At 45.2% G+C, this 21,051-nt stretch overlaps 1 protein-coding gene across 3 annotated transcripts in view; it reads right to left on the reverse strand.

The window, feature by feature from the left end:
* HMMR (hyaluronan mediated motility receptor) overlaps positions 1-21,051 on the reverse strand; it is a 261,939-nt gene that overhangs the window by 87,586 nt on the left and 153,302 nt on the right. For 2 of the 3 annotated variants that reach the window (XM_069199357.1, XM_069199358.1), the window contains exons 14-18: positions 13,792-13,940; positions 8,746-8,960; positions 8,214-8,330; positions 7,320-7,478; positions 6,425-6,580 (exon numbers count right to left, since the gene is read on the reverse strand). In XM_069199357.1, the coding sequence (XP_069055458.1) occupies positions 6,425-6,580; positions 7,320-7,478; positions 8,214-8,330; positions 8,746-8,960; positions 13,792-13,940 (796 nt within the window). The remainder of the gene's footprint in view (positions 1-6,424; positions 6,581-7,319; positions 7,479-8,213; positions 8,331-8,745; positions 8,961-13,791; positions 13,941-21,051) is intronic. The other variant, XM_069199359.1, reaches the window with a different exon arrangement.

Consider the following 21,051-nt stretch of genomic DNA (forward strand, 5'->3'; position numbering starts at 1 on the left):
ACCAGTCCCTTCCCAACCCTTTGTCAGGTTTTGCTCCCATTGACTTAAACTTATAGCATCTGAGGCTACCACTGCTAGGTGCACCTCTGCACCCAGACATCATTGCAGTTAACCCGAAACTGCTTTTGGCTTTAAGGCCCTTGCCCCCCTACTTACCGTAAGTCCATAAGAACAGTCCTGTAAATCAATTGCAAGTGACCCTGTGCAGTGTATATTTTACCCATAGTAAAACATTACCACATTCAAGGCTCCGGACTAAAATTAGACCGCTATATTTTCTAAGCTTTTAAATATCACTAACCTGAAAAGTACTTAACAGACCTTGAAGATCTTGGTGTCTAAATTAAGATAAAAATGATTTTTCTAAATTCATCTTGAGCTTCTTCAAATGTCATTCGACTGTTCAACAAATGCTTAACACTTCCCGCTGGTGTAAAAGGAGAATTAATCCTTGTAGTGTTGCCATCTTTAAGTGGTGTTTGTATGAACTTATTTAGAAATCTGAGGATTGGTCTTGGTGTTAGGCCTTGTTTTAGCACCAGAAAGTAAGGGGGTTGGGGTGGTTGTTAGATTCCCTTATCTCCACTGCTGGGACGTTTTCTATGGCTCTTTTCTGATCTCCTTTCCGAGTTGCATGGCTTCCCCTTCCTAGAGAATCGCTTCTTGATCAGTTCTATACAGTATACATATGTTAAAAATCCAGTTTGATGTAGTTGTCCTCTACTCCTTAAGAAAGCCTCCTATCCTGCCCCCAGACAGGTGTTTCGTGGTAATGATGGGTGCTACATGAGTCACTTGCCTGTTGGTCCTCCCCCTCTGAGCGGTTGGCCTCTTCCCCTTTTTATTCCTTGAAAAAGCTTTCCTTCAGGGTGTTGTCACAGCTGGTGTGGTGTTTGTTGCAAGCGCTGATGTGTGCTGCTTTGGGGCTGCCCTGATGTGAATGCCACCTTTCCTGTGGGCCTTCTGTTTGTGGCTCCTCCTTGCCTGAAGGAACCCCCTATATAGGAATGCCCTAATGGGCTTCACCTTATTGCTATCCATCTTTAGTGGTTGAAGGGTATCATCCACTGCCGGCCCAAAGAGGGTGTCTCCTGTGAACGGCATGTTGATGGAGGCTTGTAACTGTTTTGAAGCCTGATATCTTGAGCCAGGCATGCTCTCAGTGCAGTCCCGGAACCACATCATCCTACTTGCTGTATCTGCTGCATACATTGCAGAGTTAAGGCAGGTATTAGCAAATGTTCTTGCCTTCTTGGATCAACGTCTTGGTCCTCTTGTGGTATTCCTCCGGTCGGTGCTGCATTAGGCCCTCTAATTAGCCCCATTGCTGGTGTCCACAGTGGTTCATGAGTGTTGGAATTAGCTATCCTCCATTGGGGGGCCTCTTCTCTCACCATCTTTCTTCCCACCACATCAACCTTCTTGCTTTCCTTTTCTGATGGTGGCCCTGTTGATGCGTGCCATTGTTACTTCATTGAGATGGAGACTATGATTAAGTCTGCAGGGACGCTTCCCTTTGTATATTTGGGGTCCTGAATGGAATGCTTCTACTTCTCCACTCTAGGTGTTAGAGCTCTTGCAGTGGCCATTTCCCTGAAGGCCTCTTTACCTTGGTCAAGGATGTTAGGGAGCATAGGTAGATAGGGATTTAGCTTTTGTGAGGGAATCAATATCTCAAGTAGAAAGCACACGTGCTCTTCCTTTAGTTCCACCCCATTAGTGACTGCAGCCCTCTCGATGCAGCTGTTGTAAAGGGATAGGTCATTGGGTGGTGAAGGTCTTGAAAGGAAGGTGTCCATCCCTTCCTCTTAGGACTTAGAGATCCTGCTATTTTCGCTCTAACTGGTTCTGTTAGACTAAACAGTTGTGTAAGACTTCCTCGAGTTTGTAGAACTCCTGAGGCTATGAGGTTGCCAGGGCCTCCATGCCTGGCTGGTTGTCCAACGCTTCAGTGGTCATCGACGGCCTTGTCAGGATGCAGAATTCCCCCAAGCCACCTTTTCCTTCATTCAACTTTATGCATTTTTTTGTTCAGCGTCAACCGTTGGCCTCTTTTTCAGCATTGACGGGTGTATGTAGAGGATGTATGTAGTTATTGACATACCACATGAAAAGCCAGCTTCCTACACTAATTCAGGGGGGGCATTAAGGGACGTAAAATTAAGTAGCCAATGGGCTAATTACCCTTGGAGTCAATACACTCCCCCCTAGATGAGCAGTTCCTTCAGGGAGTGGACAACACCCTGCCCCACAATTCCTAATTAACCCACACACAAGATGGCTGAATTCTTTAGGCTTTGATCATTTAAGGCTGGGGACCTAGGGTTCCGTCCGGCCTAGAAATGCAACAATTCTCCTGCATAGCTAATTTTCTTACCTGTTCAGGTGCCAGATGTTCCTAGGGGAAGAGGTGGGCGGGGTCATCATCTACCTCTGAGGAAGGCCAGCTCTGCCTATCAAAAATGGGGGCTTCTTTGAAGCTTTCTGCCTTGGAATGCAGATTTGCAGGTCATCCTGAAGGGCGCGGTGTGCAGGCATCTCTTCCAGAGCAGGTGTGGTTTCTGACCTCCAGAGAGCAAAAGGCTCTCATTCTTGGGGACGGGGGTGGGATTCTCGTTTGGCAGACTGGTTAGAACTAGTCGGTGGGCTCACCAGCAGTTGGTAGGTTTTCAGAGGGCACCCTTGAGGTGCCCTCTGGGTGCATGTATTCATAAATCCATACCTTGACTTAGTAAGGGTTGATTAATACAAGATATTTGATATCTAACATCACTATTTTCAGTGAAGCCATCATGTAGCTGGAGAAAGCATATTGACCAGTGTCCAGCACAATTACTTAAAATGGCTTCCCTGTTCGGTCACAGTCTAAGAAACGATAAACACAGCAGAGGTATATCTTCGTGTGCAAATATGTCCTCAAATTTAATATAATGCACCCTGCCTTATGGCTGTAAGGCATGCTGTAGGGGTGACTTACATATTGCATGCAATGCTAGGGTACATGGCACACAAGCTGTGTGCCATGTTATGTTTTCACTTCGAAGTGCACCAACACATGGAGCCTGCCATGGCAGTCTACATGTGCTGGTGAGAGGTCCCCGAGTGGCATAATACATGCTGCAGCCCTTAGGGACCACTTTTGGTACCCATGCCCTAGGTACCAGGGGTACCCTTCACTAGGGACATACAGGGGTGCCAGGGTTATTGCAAATTTGGGAACAATTGCACAGTTTTATGGAAGATCAGCCAATGGGGAACGTAGTGCACTTTGTCAACGTTGCATCAATTACCAGGCAAACTATGGAGGAGACCATGTTAAAAAATAAAATGAAAATAAAAAAGTCTTGAGTGGTTAGTTACATTGAGGGTATTAACAGTGCCTTGCCTCTACTGATATCCTTTGGGCGGGGCCCTTGTGACTCTGTACTGACCTTTGGTCAACAAATGTTTTGACCCGGAGGCTGCTTTTGATGACTGAGTGCGCGGACTTCGCATCTGAGGCTTTTGGCGGTTTTGTAACCCTGGAGTAGTCTTTCCTGGGGTCCTTAGCGATCTTCTTTGCTTTTCTGCATCGACTTTGGGGTCTTTAATGTCAAACTCCTCGTTACTGTATAAGCTGAGGTTTTTAAGTGACTCTTGTGTCTTCCGAGTGCTCGCCATGGTGTAGTGCTTTCACCTTTGTTGACCTTGTACCTTAAGAGTCTTCGATATGAACTTGGTGCAGGACTTTTAGGGGCATATTTATACTCTGTTTGTGCCGAATATGCGTCAAAAATTTTTGACGCACAATCGGCGCAAACCCTGCCCCATATTTATACTTTGACGTCCGAACCCGCGGGCCTCAAAATTCCACCATGTGCGTCATTTTTTTGAAGGGGGAACCAGCCTTGCGTTAATTATATGCAAGGTAGGCGTTCCCTTCCAAAAAATGACTTTAAGGCCTGTGCCCCATATTTATACTCTGGCGTCATTTTGACGCACAGGAGGGGGGGCGGGGCCTTAAAAAAACGGCGCACAGCCTGATTGGCGCCGTTTAACGCCTGGGTCAGGGCAGGCGTTAAGGGACCTGTGGGCTCGGAAGGAGCCCAGAGGTGCCCTCCCCTGCCCCCAGGGACACCCCCTGCCACCCTTGCCCACCCCAGGAGGACACCCATCCCAGGGAAGTAAAGGTAAGTTCGGGTAAGTATTTTTTCCTATTTTTTTTGTGGCATAGGGGGGCCTGATTTGGGCCCCCCTACATGCCACTATGCCCAATGACCATGCCCAGGGGACATAAGTCCCCTGGGCATGGCCATTGGGCAAGGGGGCATGACTCCTGTCTTTGCTAAGACAGGAGTCATGTCAATGGAGGTTGGGCGTAAAGAAAAATGGCGCAAATCCGGTTTGAGGCCTGAATTTTGCCTCAGACCTGACTTGCACCATTTTTTGACGCACAACCCCCATTTTCCCCATACGCCGGCGCTGCCTGGTGTGAGTCATTTTTTTTTACGCACACCAGTCCGCAGCGCCGGCTAACGTCATTCCATAAATAAGGCGCCCGCATGGCGTTAGCATTTTTGACGCACAACTGCGTTGGCGCAGTTGTGCGTCAAAAAGTATAAATATGGGCCTTAGTCCTTGGCAGACTAAGGTTGCAAAGTTCATGGGGATCTTTTTACAAATTTGCGGTGCCAGTTGGGACAGAACTTAAAGGTTTTTGTTTTTTTACATTACCCTTTTCTGCTGCTCTTCATTCTCCAAGCTCTGTTATTGGCAGGGCCCCCTGTCAGGATTGAGAAGACTCCACTTTTCAGTTTAAATCTTTCTCAGTCTACATATTTCTGCAACTTGCACTTTCGGACCCAAAGACAGAAAAGAGAATCTGAAGATGGCTACAACGCACAGGAACTCCTGGGGCATTATCAGATGTCACAAAGAGGATGGACTTACTACCAAATAGTGGTTGAGGACACCCACAAAAAAAAAGCAAACCCCACACAAACAAAAAAACAAAAAAAACAAGGATTTTTCAAAACCAAGGACTGGATGGTGGAATAATGCACACCTGTGAATCCAGAAAAGGATTCATGCTGCAAAACAGTATTCCATGTTAAACATTTGTTATAATTTATGCATTGGCTCGAAAATGTGACCAGGAAGTCTGGACGAATATTGTCCCAAACCCACCCTTCAAACCACTTGGTCAGAGAAATAAGGGTCTGAAGGACTACCCATGTAATCTATCTGTAAATATGAAAATTCATAAATGCATATGTGAGCATTGTAGCAGTAATGTTCAGCCTTACAAAGCTGGTTGGTGGGGGGGGGGAGCGGGGAGGGGGGTATAGGTCCTGGCCTGGTTCCATTAACAGACCTCAGTACAAGAGTGTCGCTGACAATAGTCAGTTTAGTCCACTAGATATAGCCGACTCATAATGGAGCTCTTTGACTAAGCACACTTCATTTGAATTACCTGCTTTATGGGAGCGAACCCAGTTTCCTTTTCAGTCACGAGGAGAATCTTTCTAAACATCTCATGCTAAAGCCAAATCACAGTGGTTTTTTACCATCAATGTCTTATGAAACGTTATCCTTCTGATAACAGTAAAGTAGTCATCCAGGTGACTTATGGTAAAAATGGACCACTGCAGTGTCATTTATTTAGGTCTTTCTACTAGTACTATACCTCTGCTTCAATTAGTATAGAATGAGGCTGCTCATCCAATATTAGGGCTCCTCTCTTCCGCCACCTCCAATCATCCTAATTCCCTGCATTATCAGTGGCCAAATGTTCTATCTTAAGTAACTCAAGCCGATGTCACAAAGCCCTCTCGTGTACCTGCCCATCATAACTTCAAGGGCCTTTACCTTGGTACTCTCCCCAACTAGATCTGCCTCACTCCCACCAACTTCCTTCTAGTGATCTGGAGGCAGATCCTTATTGGCACTTGCAGCAATGTTGGTTTTTCTTTGGCAAATCGCACATTTCAGACCACATTTGTTTTAGGAGAGTAAAATTCTGGTTGTTTTCAAGCCTCTAATCTGACCTGTTTTGCATTAGCTTAAGCACATACCTTTGTAGGCATAAGCAAACTCTACAGGTTTTTTAAATTCCATTTGCCCATCAATACTGGTTTTTTTCTGGTTGCTCTGAAAGGATAGACACTGCCAGGAGAAGGCTACATGTTCTTTCTGGTTGCATCTAGTGCTATTTAAACACTTCACATGCAGATATTGAAAAAAGTAGGGCACGTTTTCTTAAGGCTGCATAATTTGGAAGTTGATGGTCAAGAAGTGAATTGGATCAACAAAATCTACAAGCCAGTGAAATATACAGACCTAGATCTGGGCCTAACGGAAGCCTCAGAAAGTATACATAAGAACAGCCAAGAACATTTCTTTAGAGGATGAACACAACACAGACAAGTTCTTTAACAAGACATACCTCAAACTGTGCATCTCTTCACAGAGTTTCTCAAGTGCTTTTTGCTTCTGTTCCAACTGCCTTCGAAGCTCATCCATTGCAGCAAGATGAGATTCTGCTGCCTGCTTCAATTCAGATTCTTTGGTAGCTAGTGTTGTTTGGGCATCCAACAGCATCCTGGGAAAGAGAAGAATGTTTCAGAGTAAGCAACGAAGAGGCATATTTACAATATCTACTATGCTACATCACTTAAATACTTGTGTATACAAACTCATCAGCTTATAAGGTATATCGCTTGTAATCAGCACTATGATTTACTATGACAGTTTAAGAAAATAGTGTACTTTAATGACTTGGTCCAGCACACTTTAGGGAAGTTGTGAATTTCGTTTCTTTGAATTTCAGATGAAGGGATTATGTCCAGAAATATCTTAGACTGCATTTAATTGATTAAAAACAGTTTTTATTGTTTAATAAATGTTGTCATGAGAGGTTGAAGTCCAATATTAAAATATCAATTACCATTGGATTGCAAAGGACAAAATTAATCTTATGAGGTCCCTTTATTCCACAGTTTTGTGGGTCTAGGTATCCATGGTCCAATAACAAGTGACTGAAAGAACACTTCGCACTGCAGAAAGTATTGTAATGAGCAGTTTTTGCAGTTCTTAAAGTACTGCAATATGGCAGCTGGTACAGATTTTTACTAGTCAGGCAGGTTTCCCACAAGGAATCTGTGACCAATATTTAACTTGCATGAATTATAACACTGTCCATCATTTCTAAAGCTCAGATCTCAACAAGTGTTTACACTTAACTGTGTATGCCAAATTCAGGAACTATGAAAGACAAGGCTAGGCAAAGATCTGCCAAATCACAGATCTACATATTGCTTTAAGTTATGTCCACTGTGCACCTTGAAAACTCTTCATCTGCTTGAGCTGCAGCTCGCTGGATTTCTTGAAGCTGATTATCTTTGTCCAATACCGAGGTGTCCAATGCTACAACTTTTTCAAGCAAAGAGGAATTCTTGTACTTCAGACTTTCAATTTCCGCGCTTACCGATACCTTGTAACTAAAGTAGAAACACAGAAATACTAAACTTTACACAATCTGTTGAAATTCTCAATGTCATTAACTGAATTCTACAGGACTGATTGATAAAGCATTTTCTGTGTAGTTGTGCCACACCAGGCTTCCTTACCCAGTATTTTCATGAGTAGCATATGTTTACTCATGAGGAGAAGGACTCCAACTTAAAAATGTCTTTGTTAGCAAGCTTTATTCTATGAAAATCGTAAGTTGCACATGCCAGAAGACTACTCGCACAATGCTCTATACCAGAGATAAATATTCAGATCCAATTCACATCAAAGACATAAGTAAAAGAAGTACTCCTTGAAAAATCTTTCGGAACCTGGCTGAAAACTTAAGATTGATAGTATTCTACATAGGAAGCTGATTTTTCAAACCAGAATACTTGGAAAAGTGACTCATCACAAGTTGGGATGTAGCCTAGGGAGAACCAAGGGATAGGATTCAAATCAAACAGGTTTCAGGATATTAATCGCAAAGGATTCCGGTTGGAGCAAAACTGATTTGTGCATCATGTTTCACAGTAAATTTGTGTTATAAATTAAACAAAGTCAAAAGATATCGGTTTTAATCATGTTTTTCTTGGGTGTTCAGTAGTTAAATACAACAGTATAACATTTCAACAAAAATAACCAACAAATTTAATCATTGGCTTAAATTGTACTATATACATGCAGAAAGACAGTTTTGCCCTGGCTTTCGGAAAGATACTGACCTTTCAGAGGCCACTGTCATCTCATTAAGTTTGCACAAGGTAGTCTGTCGCTCTTCTTCAAACTGAGTTTTAGCTTTGTTATGCATCATGTTGACTTTCTCCAGCTCAGCATTTTTCCTAACGGGGGAAAAAAACATTGATCTAAAACTAAAACAAGAGTTAAGATTAAGGCCTTACTTACTATGAACTTACAATGCAACTGTTGAGAAAGAACACAAGAGCAGGCACAGTGTGCTACTATTAATTATTGTATTATCCTAAATAACCTTGCAGAAGGCCTAGCTTTCACTAATAAAATTTCACTACAACAACCGTACAGTACATCAAATGTAGAGGTAAGCTTCACACATTCCTCTTCCATAATCAAAGCTTATTTATACATTACAGATTGATTTCCATGCTAGATTTTCAATACTAAGCTACAGTCCTTTAAGGGCAGCTTTTCTTCACTCCAACATCAGAGTTTAAACCTTAGCAGTAAGAAATTGCACCAAAATTATCAATACCAAACCGATTCATAATAACCACGCACTCTTTCAGCATCAACTCTAGGCGATTTAGTTCCTCTGATCTCTGCTTATTTTCTTGCTCCAGGTGAGTAATCAACTTCTCTGCATGTTCTTCTTCAAGCTGCATCCGATCCAGTTCATCAAGCGTTCCCTCAAGTTCTTCCTCCAGTAGACTTTTCTCTGTCCTCATCTCTTCTTCGACTTGAAGCAGCTCTTCGCGAAGGGCTGCAGCAAGCTCCTGCAACCAGAAGACAGTTCAAACAAGCAGAAATGTTTCCAAATGGCACATGCAAAATAATGAAAAGTGGGAGAAAGTCTGTGGTCAGTTTTTAAAAGGAGGACTTGTGAAAAACCATAAAGAAAGAACTATCATTAATTTGAGGGGCAGTACAATAATTGAAAAGACTGATAGACACAAAAAAAAAAACAAAAAAAAAAAAAAAGAAGAGATCTTGGACAGGTTATATTACCTGCCCTACTGGCATAGAACAGGACAAAGTGCCAACAATCAGCATGCAGTACAGCAATTACTGGGTAGAAAGGTTTTCATTTATATAAGGATCTAATTCTATTAGAAAGGGGAGCATCCGAGCAGGCAGCAATATGGAGGGATGTTACCTATTCCACCCTTATCCCTTACAGCTCACTCCTTCCTTCTTTAAACATACAGAATGCTACTGGTTTTGTTTTGTAAAGTGAAGTACTAGCAAATTTGACCTAGGAGTGCCGATGTTAGTTTCTTTTCACGACTTTGCAAAGCCAAAAGTGCAGAGCCATGAAGAACAGAGTACTGGTGTGTCACAACTAAGGGCCTAAAAGGAGAGTAGCTGTCTGAAGCTCACTCACTCTGCGAGTAGAAGGGATGGAAACACGAAAAACAGTTTTTGAAAGTAGGGAGCCGTAGTGGACAATTGTGCATCGGCTCAAAGGGAGTACACATTAAGTAAGGACACGATTGAGGTCACACAGGCATAATAAACAGGGTGTGAGGAAACAAATGGGTGAGGCTCTTAAGGAACCTACTAACAATAGGAGACTTAGAGTGAAGGCTGATCAGGCAACAGGAGAAATGCGGATAGCCCCTTCTGGGCCAAAGAAAGAATCAACAAAAGAACCTTAGAAAGAGGAGCACAGAAGGGATCAACAGATTTGTTGGTACACCATGCCACAAATTTATGCCAACGACAGGCGTATACCATTTTGGTAGAGGGACGCCTGGCTGCCAAGATAACATCACAGACTTTGGGCGGAAGGTCAAAAGCCATCAACTGCCACCACTCAATCTCCATACATGAAGGGGGAGATTGGACAGGTTCGGGTGGAGAACAGCCCCCCCCCCCGTTGCTGTAAGAGAAGATCCTCCTGAAGGGGCAATCCGAGTGGAGGATCAGTGGCCATGCTCAATAGCTCTGGATACCATACTCTCCGTGCCCAGTCCGGAACTACCAAGTTTACTTGGGCCCGGTCGCTCCTGATCTTCTTGAGAACTCCCGACAGAAGTGGAATAGGCAGAAAGGCATAAAGAAGGCCAGAGTTCCACTTGAGACAAAAAGCATCTCTGAGCAAGTGCCACCTTGGAAACTCCAAAGCGCAAAACAGCGGACATTGCGCATTCTCTGCAGAGGCGAACAGATCTAACCAAGGCTCTCCCCACTGCTGAGAGAGACTTGCGCCACCTACAGATGGAGACTCCATTCATGATCGGCTTCAGAAAGCCTGCCAGATGTTGAACCACCAGGGTGATGTCCTGATGTGTCAGCCATGTCCAGAGGCGTCATGCCTCCGATCAAGAGTCCAGACCCTACTCCGCCCAGTTTGTTGCAGTACCACATGGCAGTATTGTTGTCCCTGAACACTACTTTCCCGCTAAGCAAGGGAAGAAATTCTTTCAATGCGAACCTGATTGCCCAGAGCTCTAGAAGATTGGTATGGAGCCCAGACTCCGCCAGAGGCCTTTGGTCTCCAATGTGGCCACCCCATCCAAGAAGTGACCGAGGGGGACAAGGTGCAGACTTTTCCCTCCCCGAAGATACTGTTGTAATCAATGGTCATAGGTCCATAAGGTTGGCTTGGACATCCCTCGAAGAGCCAAACCTCAAACAGACGGGACGCCTTAGGGCCACTGTCAAGGTAAGCACTCTGCCCAGTGAGTCGCTTGTGTCCAGTCCACATTGGATCTTGAACTTTGCTGCATCTCTCCCATCAGCAACTGCTTGTGAAAGTACAGTCCGGGCCTCCTCTGGGACCTGTGGCAGCACTTGTGCAACTGTATCCCACAGTGTATGGGAATAACTGCCCAAACGACATGCGGTGTTCACAGACCGCAATGCCAGGCTGGTGGAAGACAACGTCTTCCAAACTGTGTCCAGTCTCTTGGATTCCCTACATGGGAGTACATGCCATGGGAGGTAGAGGCTTGGATGACCTAACTCTCAGGGGTGGGGTGTTTTGTAAGGAAACATGGGTCACCCAGAGGAGGACGATGTCAGTGGACAACTGTCATGTTCACAGGGGCCCCTGTGCAGGGCATCAGTAAGAGCTTCACTGATGGGCAGCAGCAGTTCGGAGGATGAAGCTCTAAGTTGAAGCAACTCTGTCATGTTAGTTCGGACTGCCACCAAAGGCAACTCAAAGGTCCATGACCTTGGCTGCTCTTCTCCCCACCATAGAGTATGAAGCTCCCTCCTCTGCAGCCAAGATGTGTGGTGGTGGTGGTGGTGGTGGTGGGGGTGGGGGGTGGGGGGGGGGGGGGGGGGGGGGGGTGAGATAAGGCATGCCAGCATCTGGGGAGGTAACCAGTCCACTGGCTTCATCCAAATCCATACACCAGCCCACAGATTCTTGGAGTTAGTATTCCAAAGGTTCAAGCATCCACTCCCATTCCTCACCGTAACCTATCCCTGAGGCATAAGGCTCAGGATAAGACATAAGGGGTATGGCACCTCGCTAGGTCAGACTCCATCGCATGGCAAACATCAGTCTCAGAATCAACAATGAGGATAGGGACAGTGCCAGGAGCATTAGCATTGGGACCAGCGCCAGGGGAAGGTCAAGCAGGTATGACCAACACCATTTTGGATCCCAGCAGGGATCTCTGGGCACCCCTCGGAGCGGAGGCTGAAGGGGCCCCTGTCAACTCAGCAGGGCCCAAAGGTGCGCCAGCGGTTTCAGACTGCCCAAAAATGAGGTGCATGGCCTTGTAGAACTGAGTTGGGCAGGGGTCGCTCCAGTTCCTGGAAACTCAGGGAGGCGCAGAGATGGCCCAGACACTGGCTCCGCAGTGGAGGCCTGAACAGACAACACTTCAGATCCCTCGTCTCATTTGCCTATAGACAAGGTGAAGTCCAAGAAAGTTTTGCCTTCTTCTTATGCCTCTACTTATCCAATCGTCCCAAGCACTTTGAGTCGGATGACAAGGTGGGACTCGACGAGTGATCCGGAGACCTACCCCTCGACAGACTTGCAAAGTCCAGGTTCCGCTGCCATCAGCTTCAGAGACCGTTACCTCAAAGCCTTTGGAAATATGGCAAAGCACTGTTAACATGACACGGTCACGCTCAAAGCACCGAGGTGCAGGTCTGCCACAGACAGCACCTGCAGGGCTTAAAACTGGTCTTTCTCGAAGACATCTCTCGATGCACCAGGCGTCAACACTTGAAAAGCTTCGAAAAAACTTTTTAAACGACCAGTCAAAAAAGGACTAAGGGGTAGCTCTTTGGATCAGCGCTAGGTGGTGCGGATAGAAAAGAACTGACCTCAGCACCAATCTATGCCACCCAACTGCACACAGGGGTACTGCTCAAGAAAAATCTCCAGATCCAGAAGGACGCATAGGGAAAATTCTAAGGTAAGAAATCTTCAACATGATGTCTATAAGATAAGGAAGATACAGGCTTGGCAAGGGGATTATTTTAAAAGGTTGATTTGGCAATTTAAACTGTGCTACATGGTCCAAATGGCAGGCCTGACATTTAAGAGGCTACTTAAGTGGGTGGCGCAGTAAGTGCTGCAGGTCCACCAGTGCCATTTAATTTAACTCTGGGAGTAAGGAATACCACTTTTCTAGTTAAATATGCTTATCAGATGTAAGTCAATTTCACTATGTTTTATGACGTGAGCGCAAGCAATGCAGCACTGGTTAGCAGTGATAAAGTGCACAGAGTCCTAAGGCCAACAAAAACAATTTCTGTAAAACAGGAAGGGAGAAGGCAAAAACATTAGGGGTAAGCCTGGAAAGAGCCAAGCACAGCACAGCACAACACTACCAGAATCCAGGCCCTTCAAATTAAAAAATGTTATTGCTGCAAGTAACCAAAGTGAACACTGCGTGAACAGCATTATTTGCCGAAGTCCATCCTCACCACATCAATCTTCTCTGTCCCAAGTTTTCATCGTCAGGCAGACAAAATATTTTAAGGTTTGGGAGTGAATGTGCAAGCAGGTTGAAGACTGGGCATAGTAACTGTCATACTTGGACAGTTTTTGCTCTTCTCAGCAAGTTTGGATCTAGCACACAAAGTGATTGGCTGAACGAGATCAGTGGTCCAAAACTGAAGCACTGTCAGTTGTCACCGAGGCTTTTGAAATCAAAATCAGATGACAAAACACTGGGGTAAAGGAGTCTGATCATTTTTTCAATAATGCCCAGCATGGCACTAGGCAAGCACTCTTCCATTTGGGCATTTCACAAAATCTCAACCTTCAATGGAACGAGAACGAGAAGGTCAAGCCAGGGATTTTATTAGAAGGGAGAGAACGTTAAAAAAAAAAAAAAACACACACAAACACTTCATTTAAACATGAGAAAAACCTTAGATTTAGGAAATTGACAAAAAATAGTGATCACTCTAGATGTTCAATAAATCATGTGGGACGAGGCAACTGAGCTCAGGACACCTTGCTCCCTTGAAGGCCCTGTAGAACATCATGCAAGTAAGTGCCTAGAATTCCTTAAAAGAAAATAGGTTCTCCATCTTCATTAAAAAGAATACCGTCAATCACTTGACCTCTAGAGCTTCTTCTTGCAAACTCATGGTATAGAGACAGTTTGACACATGTAATTTGTATACCTCTGCTTGCTGCAGTGAAAAGACCAGTTTGTTCTGTTTCTGCAGCAACATTTGGCTTCCTTGTTCTTCCTGTTGCAACTTTTGTTTCAGCAAATCTACTTCAGCCTGCAGAGTCTGCTCTTTTTCCTGGGTTTCCGCGGTAAGGCATTCTAAAAAATATATATTAAATGAAGGCAATTAAAAAAAAAAAAAGTATCATACTTAAAACTAAAGAAAAAGCTGAAGAATGACGATGCTGGTGCAAACATAGTTATAAGTTGGAGTCTGGCCGTTACAAGTTGCACAAGCTGTAAGCGGATACCTACAGCAGACATAAGAAACCCAATTACTTAACTGTAATATTTGTTTTGTAGATTAATACTTCCATAGGTGCATGCTGTACCCAATTCTGACATGTAGTGGTTGAGTTCAGAAGTGCTGGATCACACAATTGTCTACTTTTGGGGTGTGTCTCGACTTAGGTGAAGCCTGAACAGGTCATCAACCTCAAACCCACAATGCCCAGTAACACCTCAGTTTTGGTATTTATTTCCTCCACTTCAGTCCCTCATTGGAGAGGTGTGTGTCATGTGAATCTAGGAGTGTTAAGCTGTAAAACATAGGTAAAGGTAACTAGTTTCTTTCACAGCACAAAATCTCTTCTAGATTCAGATCCTGTCCATTGAGTTAATCGTAATACAAGAAGTCTGATGCCCTGCATTTCTTGGATGTAGTACATTGCCACCCTTCTTGCATCTAGAGTGTACATTACTCCCATGCACTTTCCACTAAAAAGGCTGTCAAAGCTTCACAAATACTTTAAGCTAGAGCATGGACTTAAATGGCAGCTTAGTAAACCGTGCTAGCACTAAATTCCATTTTGGGGCTAGAACGGTTTGCTAAAGGAAGCATATTTTTGCCACTTTCAAGACCCTCCTAAAGACTGGAACAGCAAAGGTAATGTGCATTCCCTTAAAGTAAGCTGCAATCACTAATTGCACCCATAAAGAGGTATATATCGTTTTGTAGTCCACAAGGTGTGAAAGGTACCATACAGTGATGAAATGGTTATATTTGCAACATAACCGGCACCTTTTCCATTTTAGGGCATAACACTTTCTTGTGAATGGTTTACATGCTTGCCTTATGATATTTAGTTATTCACAGATAAGTAAATAGCTGAATTCAGGCACCTCTGGTTCCATGTTGCGGGTTGTAGTTTCTCTAGGTGGAAAAACAGCAACACTGCATTTAGGTCTACTTCTTGGAGTTTTAGGCAGTCCGCCTATCTGCATTAGGCAAGTACCAAATATGTTTCAGCAATCTCAATCAGTAGAACCGAGAGATATGACCCCTCTTTAAAGGGCCCTTGACGTTCTGCAGTGCTCTCAATACCATAGCCGTTCCACTGTCTTGTTCCATACTTTTTTGGGACTGGTCAACTTCCGGGGCAAACAGGTGGTTGCTGTAAGAGGCATGTCTATGTTTGCCCTAACGACTGAATTAAATTCGGAAATGTAAAGGCAGACCTAACTGCGCAGGACCGGGTCAGTGGCGAGTTCTTTACTATGTGCCGATTTAGTGTATAATTCAAAAACGATTTGGCAATGGTTGTGACCGCTCCAATTACTGGGTTGGCATTCTTCCAGAATTCTCCAAGCAGATGAGACACGTTCTTCTATGTTCTCCAACTGTTTCAAAAGGGCAACCGAGTTCGCAATACGCCACTGCGTGGCTGAAGCCCTTTCAATTTTTTTTTTCCAGTCTTGCATTCCTTATCTGGTGGTACCAGAGAGGATGGTGACAAAGGCAGATTTCCATCCTAGGATCTCCATCCAGGACAGCTATGTGACACTTACAGTACTTTAGGTCCTGTGATTTTGCCTTGTATTTCGCTCTACTGTGTCAATGACTTGGAGGTCGCTGGTCTGGTGAAAACCTCACTCCCTTTTAGTGCAGTGTTTCCCAAACTGCGGGTCCCAAGTAAATTCTGTAGGAAGCTGGCTATCCTTTTTGGCTCACAGGGGGCAATAAACCTAAATGCTCTTTTGTGGTGGCGTGGGTGAGCAGTTTAGGATTATCAGAGGGTAGTGCTAGGCATTTGTTGAAAACAGTCAATAAATTACACTAGAAGAAATGAGAGCAATTTAGCAACATAAGATTTTTATATTAGTTTTGACACCAAGGTATTCAACAGGCAAGTACGTTCAGTTAGCGATATTTCAAAACTTAGAAAATACAGCTGTCAAACTGGAAAAAAGGAGCCTCGAACGCAGTAATATTATCCTTTTGGGAAAACAATGCACAGGTTCACTTGCAATTGACTTGCAGGATTATTCTTCTGGACTGATGTAGAGGCCAGAGTCCTTAGAACCACCAGCAGTTTCGGGTTACCAGCCCTGGTGTCCAGGTGCTGGTTGCAAGGGTGGCCTCGAGTTCTACCGTTGAAGTCCATGGAGAAACCTGTAAGCAGAAAAATGCTGCAAGTGGGAATTTGCTAACAAGTCTGTCGGAACCCAAACTCATTGAGGGTCCCTAGGGCCAGGAGGCTCAGTCGGCTGGCTCAGATTTGGACTATGGGGCTTGGGCTCAGAGGTGTTTTGTCTGGTGGGTCATTGGCATTTGGGGCACTCACCTCTTGGGGCTGACCTGGCGATAACTGAGGGGCTGGCAGGGAGGGAACAAGACCGCAGGGCCACTTGGTGCTGGCCTTGATGTTGCTAACATCCCTCGTCATTAGGACAGTCTTGGTGGTGATGGTGCTTGGACTGGACACTAAACCCTTCTCGCTTTAAAATGGCTAGGGTATTCTGGGTATTGGTGCAGTGAGGCTCTCGGCAGGCTGAGCGTCTCAAAGACAGGCTAGGTCGACGGGACTCCACTACTGGAAACTCTGGATCTTCTTCCTGGAGAGATGCTCCCTCCGTGGAGCAGATTGTCAGCAAAACAGAACTGGCCAACCGTGGTTGATGCCTGCAGGTAAGTGGCTCTTCCACTCCAAGCGAGATGCTGGCTGGTTGGTGAAGCACTGGCAGCCCTCCAAGGCTTTTGCAAGATTCAATGCTGCAGAACAAGTCCTGCCCTTGCCATTGTTGGGACAGCAGCAGGTAGACACTGTGTTGTGGCAGAAGTCCACAGCTAGTCCTCCATTCTTGCGCTGGTCGGCTGTCTTTTAGTCCGATAAATCTGAGTTCCTGGTGTCAAGGGGCCACCTAAATACTCAATTTAGTGAGCATTTAGGAGAGTGTGGGGTAGTAGCCAAAGGGTTACTTACCTCCGGGGTGACTACACCCCCTATATGACCACTTCCTGTGGGGATTGAACTTAACTGTCCCAGAGATCCTAGTTTCACCCTTCCTTTGTGGCACACATCACCCAGCCACCTTAAGGACATGACTAGCCTGGTAGTTCAATGCATCTGCTTGCATAGCTAATTCTCCACATAAGGTGCCAAATGGGCACCAGGACAGGGGGTGGCATCTCCCAGGTCTGGGGGAAGCCAGGGTCACATTTCAAAGACAGTAGGGACTTTGAAGACCCTGGCATGCTGATTCACTAGCAACCCTGCTGTGGGAGGTGGAGACACCTTCCCCTTATGCGGGGATTGTTTCTGATCTCAGAGTGCAGGCTCTCATCTCCAGGGGGGGGTGGGGGTGGGGGGTGTTGTCACAAACTTGTATAAAGTGCCCTCTGGGTGCATGTCATAAACCCAATACTGGCATCAGCATGGATTTATTAAGACTGTTTGATACAAAACACCATAGGTTTCATTGAAGCCATTATGTAGCTGGGCAACTTGTGATGACCAGAGCCTAGTACATTCCTTAAGATGGCTTCCCTGTTCACTTGTAACATATAGTAATATGACTTGACACCACAGGGGCATATCTGTTCACGCAGATATGTTCTCACAAAACCAATGTACCCTGCCTTAGGGTTCTAATGCCTACTGTAGAGGTGACATTATATACTGGCATGGAACACAAGTGTGAAAGGTCGCATTTTCACACACAGACTACAATACCAGTCGGCATGAAATTTGTAGAGGGGTCCTAATACATGCTTCTGCCGTTGGGGACCCTCTTTAGCACCCATGCCCTAGGTAACTAGTGCATGAAAGTGGCCCTTAAACATGGTCACCACCACTTTGTGCCTGGTATATGATGCAACTTTGAGTGCGCACTGGGTTCCTCCTATCCAGATCCCCAGTGCCAGAGAGATTTCCCTAAACTGTACAATTGTTCCCCAGTTGGCATTATCTTTGGCACCCCTATAAATCCCTAGTAAATGGTACCCCAGATACCTAGGGCACGGGTACCAAAGAGGGTCGTCAAGGGCTGCAGCATGCATTGTCCCCCTCAGGGATCCCTCACCTAGCTCATGCAGGCTGAGTGTCCTGGTGCAGCTGAAAGTGAAACCACAACATGGCACGCAGCCTGTGTGCCATGCCCACTAACACTGCATGCAATATATGTAAGTAACCCCTACAGCAGGCCTTCCAACCCAAACACAGGGTGCAGTATATTACATGTATGTACATAACTGCAAGAGCAGATATGTTCCTACTAGGTCGTTGTCGATTCTTAGACATAGTGAGTGGTCAGGGAAGACATTTTAAGTACATGTGCTGTACATCGGTCAACACGAGTTCCACAGCTACATGATGGGTTTACTGAAGCTAGAGCCTTTTGGTGTCAAACATCTCAAATTAATAAACCCTCACTGATTACAGTGATGATTTAATACATACACCCAAACGACACCTTAGAGGTGCCCCCTGAAAAACGTACCAGCTACTGGTGTACTGGCAGACTAGTTTTAGCCCGCCTGCCACAAACAAACATGTTTCTTACAGCTAAGGGTGAAAGCCTCCGCTCTTGGAGCAGTCAAGGAACAAAGCCTGCTCTGGCACGGGTGTTTAGACATCCCTCTCAACAGGATGACCTCCTCCCTTGGTATGCAGATCGAGCTTCCCTCAGAGGAGGAGGTGTCAGCCCCCAAGACCTATTTGGCACCTGGCAGCTGGGAAAATGAGTAGTCAGATGCAAGTCCACTCCTCTGGTCACTCCCACCCCTAAGGTGAGCCAACTGATGTGGACCCGAAATATGAAAGTCAACCATCTTGGTTATGGCAGAACTAGAAACCCTGGGACAGGGTTATTCCCACTTAACACAGGAAGTGGTCATACAGGTGGTGTAGTGACTGCAGGGCTAAGTAGCCCATTGGCTATTACCCTACACTCCCCTAAAACTACTAAATGCAGTATTTAGGGTAGCCCCTGGCTCCAGAAAATCAGACAGTTCTGACCTGAAGGATCACACTCGACAAATGCAACCCTGCCTGCTGACTTAATCCATCCTACCAAAGACACCTCGTACTGCAGCTTCTTGTGCCTCCAAAAGCCTGGGAGGACTGCCAGCCTTCACCCAAGATCCAAGAACTCCCACGGAGCAGCGCAGCCACTTCCCTGCATCTTGCAGGCACCCCAAGGGGACTCAAGTCCGCCAAAAGCAGGAGCCGGTCAGCACCACTGCACCAAAGCCCCATAGCCCGAGTTTAAGTGGGTTAACAGTGTGGTCCCCAGACCTTCCAGAGACTAAGTCCATTGTAGATCTCCCCACTGCGACCTTCAAGGGGATGCCTTCAGCCTTTTTGTGCAGACCACCCCCCTTCTACTGCGACTGCCTCCGCCACCCCTACCAATCCACCCCTCACCTCTGCGTCACCCTCCCCCAATCCACCCCCCATCACAGCTCAGGACCCTCTGCCACATCTTTGACTGGACTGATCCCCACCGATTTCAAAGGGGGAACCAGATGCTGAACTGCACAGTCGCCCCAGTGCTTCCCAAGGTGATCCGTTAGTGGGGCCTAGGACCCTGCCCTAAAATCACATTGAGCCTGGAAGATGGGCCCTATAGGTTGTTGTTGAGTACCAGTTTGAGGCATATATTTTATCTCCCATAGGATAATACTGCAGCTTTAGAAAATTGTACTAAAGTAGCGACTTTTCAAACCTGTGATAATTTCTAACGCAAAATGAACTTACCTGATCGTATCGCTTCTGGTGCCTAAATATACATAGATACTTTTTTGTAAATTGGTGTGCATCTCCTTGAGTCGTGTGTCATTTATTGACTGAGTGCCTATGGCAAGTATATAACACTCATCTCTGATAAGTAAGGCTGCCCGACCACACTACACCCTAAAAGAGCACCTTAGGATTGCTACAGCAAGCCCCTGTCCATTCAAAGGGAACCTCCCTGGACTCTTGGCACAGTACACCTCATTTTGGTGTACTATATAAAGAGCCAGCTTCCTACACCTAGGGGCACCGTTTACTAGGGGACTTAGAAGGGTGCCCAGTGAGTACCAACTGTACTCAAATAGTTTAAGTAACCTTGTTTCAGGTAAAGAGCAGTGGCACTGGGGATTTGTTTAGCAGGATCTCATTGCACCTGTAGTCGAAAAACCTCAGTACCAGTGCTAAAAAGTAGATATGACCATGTTCAAAAGGGTACTTTACTACAAATGTTTTGAGGGGTGGGAAAGTCCAAGAAACAAACAAACATGCCTTTTAATTCTGTGTTCATCTTGTTCCATTTGCTGAGCTTCACAGAGACGTCAAAATGTCTTATGACAAATGTAACAATTTCACATGAGTTTGGAGTTTAGTTTTCTTTCTGACTGCAAAGTGAGAGGAGTGGATATATGAAGACCTTGCAGGTGCAAAGGGAATGAAAAGCAAGGCTGTATGTCTTTTTTTGCAACACACAACAAAATAAATACCTGTAAATGAACTGTATGTGTTCATCAGTTAGGAAAGCAAAAATTAAGCACTTTTTGGTAATTCTGAAGTGTTGGGAACAGATTTGAATACATTAAAAAAGGCATTTTACTTGATTCATAAATAAATATTCACCAAAATCCGATTTCCACACATCATTTGTGTGCTACAGTTTCATGAGTAAAACTGTGCATGGTTAGGGGCCACGTCAATGGAAAATGCCATTCCTCTGGAGCTAGTCAGCATTCCAAGTCCAGCCAACACCCTTTGGTACCTCCTTCCCAGTCATCTTGTCTTTGGATCCAATAGCATGGTACGTATCACAAGGTTAGTCAACCGACTTTTTTTGTTTTTGTTTTTAATTTATTTTTTTTACTTTGAGGGCATTTGTCTGTGTAGCTCAATGTGCTTGCTTGAACCTTAACTTAGATGTCTTCTCTCAACTGTTCTAGAAGTGTCTACATTTGGCGCTCTGAGCAGTGTTATTTTGCGAT

Source organism: Pleurodeles waltl, chromosome 7 (assembly GCF_031143425.1).
Source record: "Pleurodeles waltl isolate 20211129_DDA chromosome 7, aPleWal1.hap1.20221129, whole genome shotgun sequence".
NCBI classification, from domain to species: domain Eukaryota; kingdom Metazoa; phylum Chordata; class Amphibia; order Caudata; family Salamandridae; genus Pleurodeles; species Pleurodeles waltl.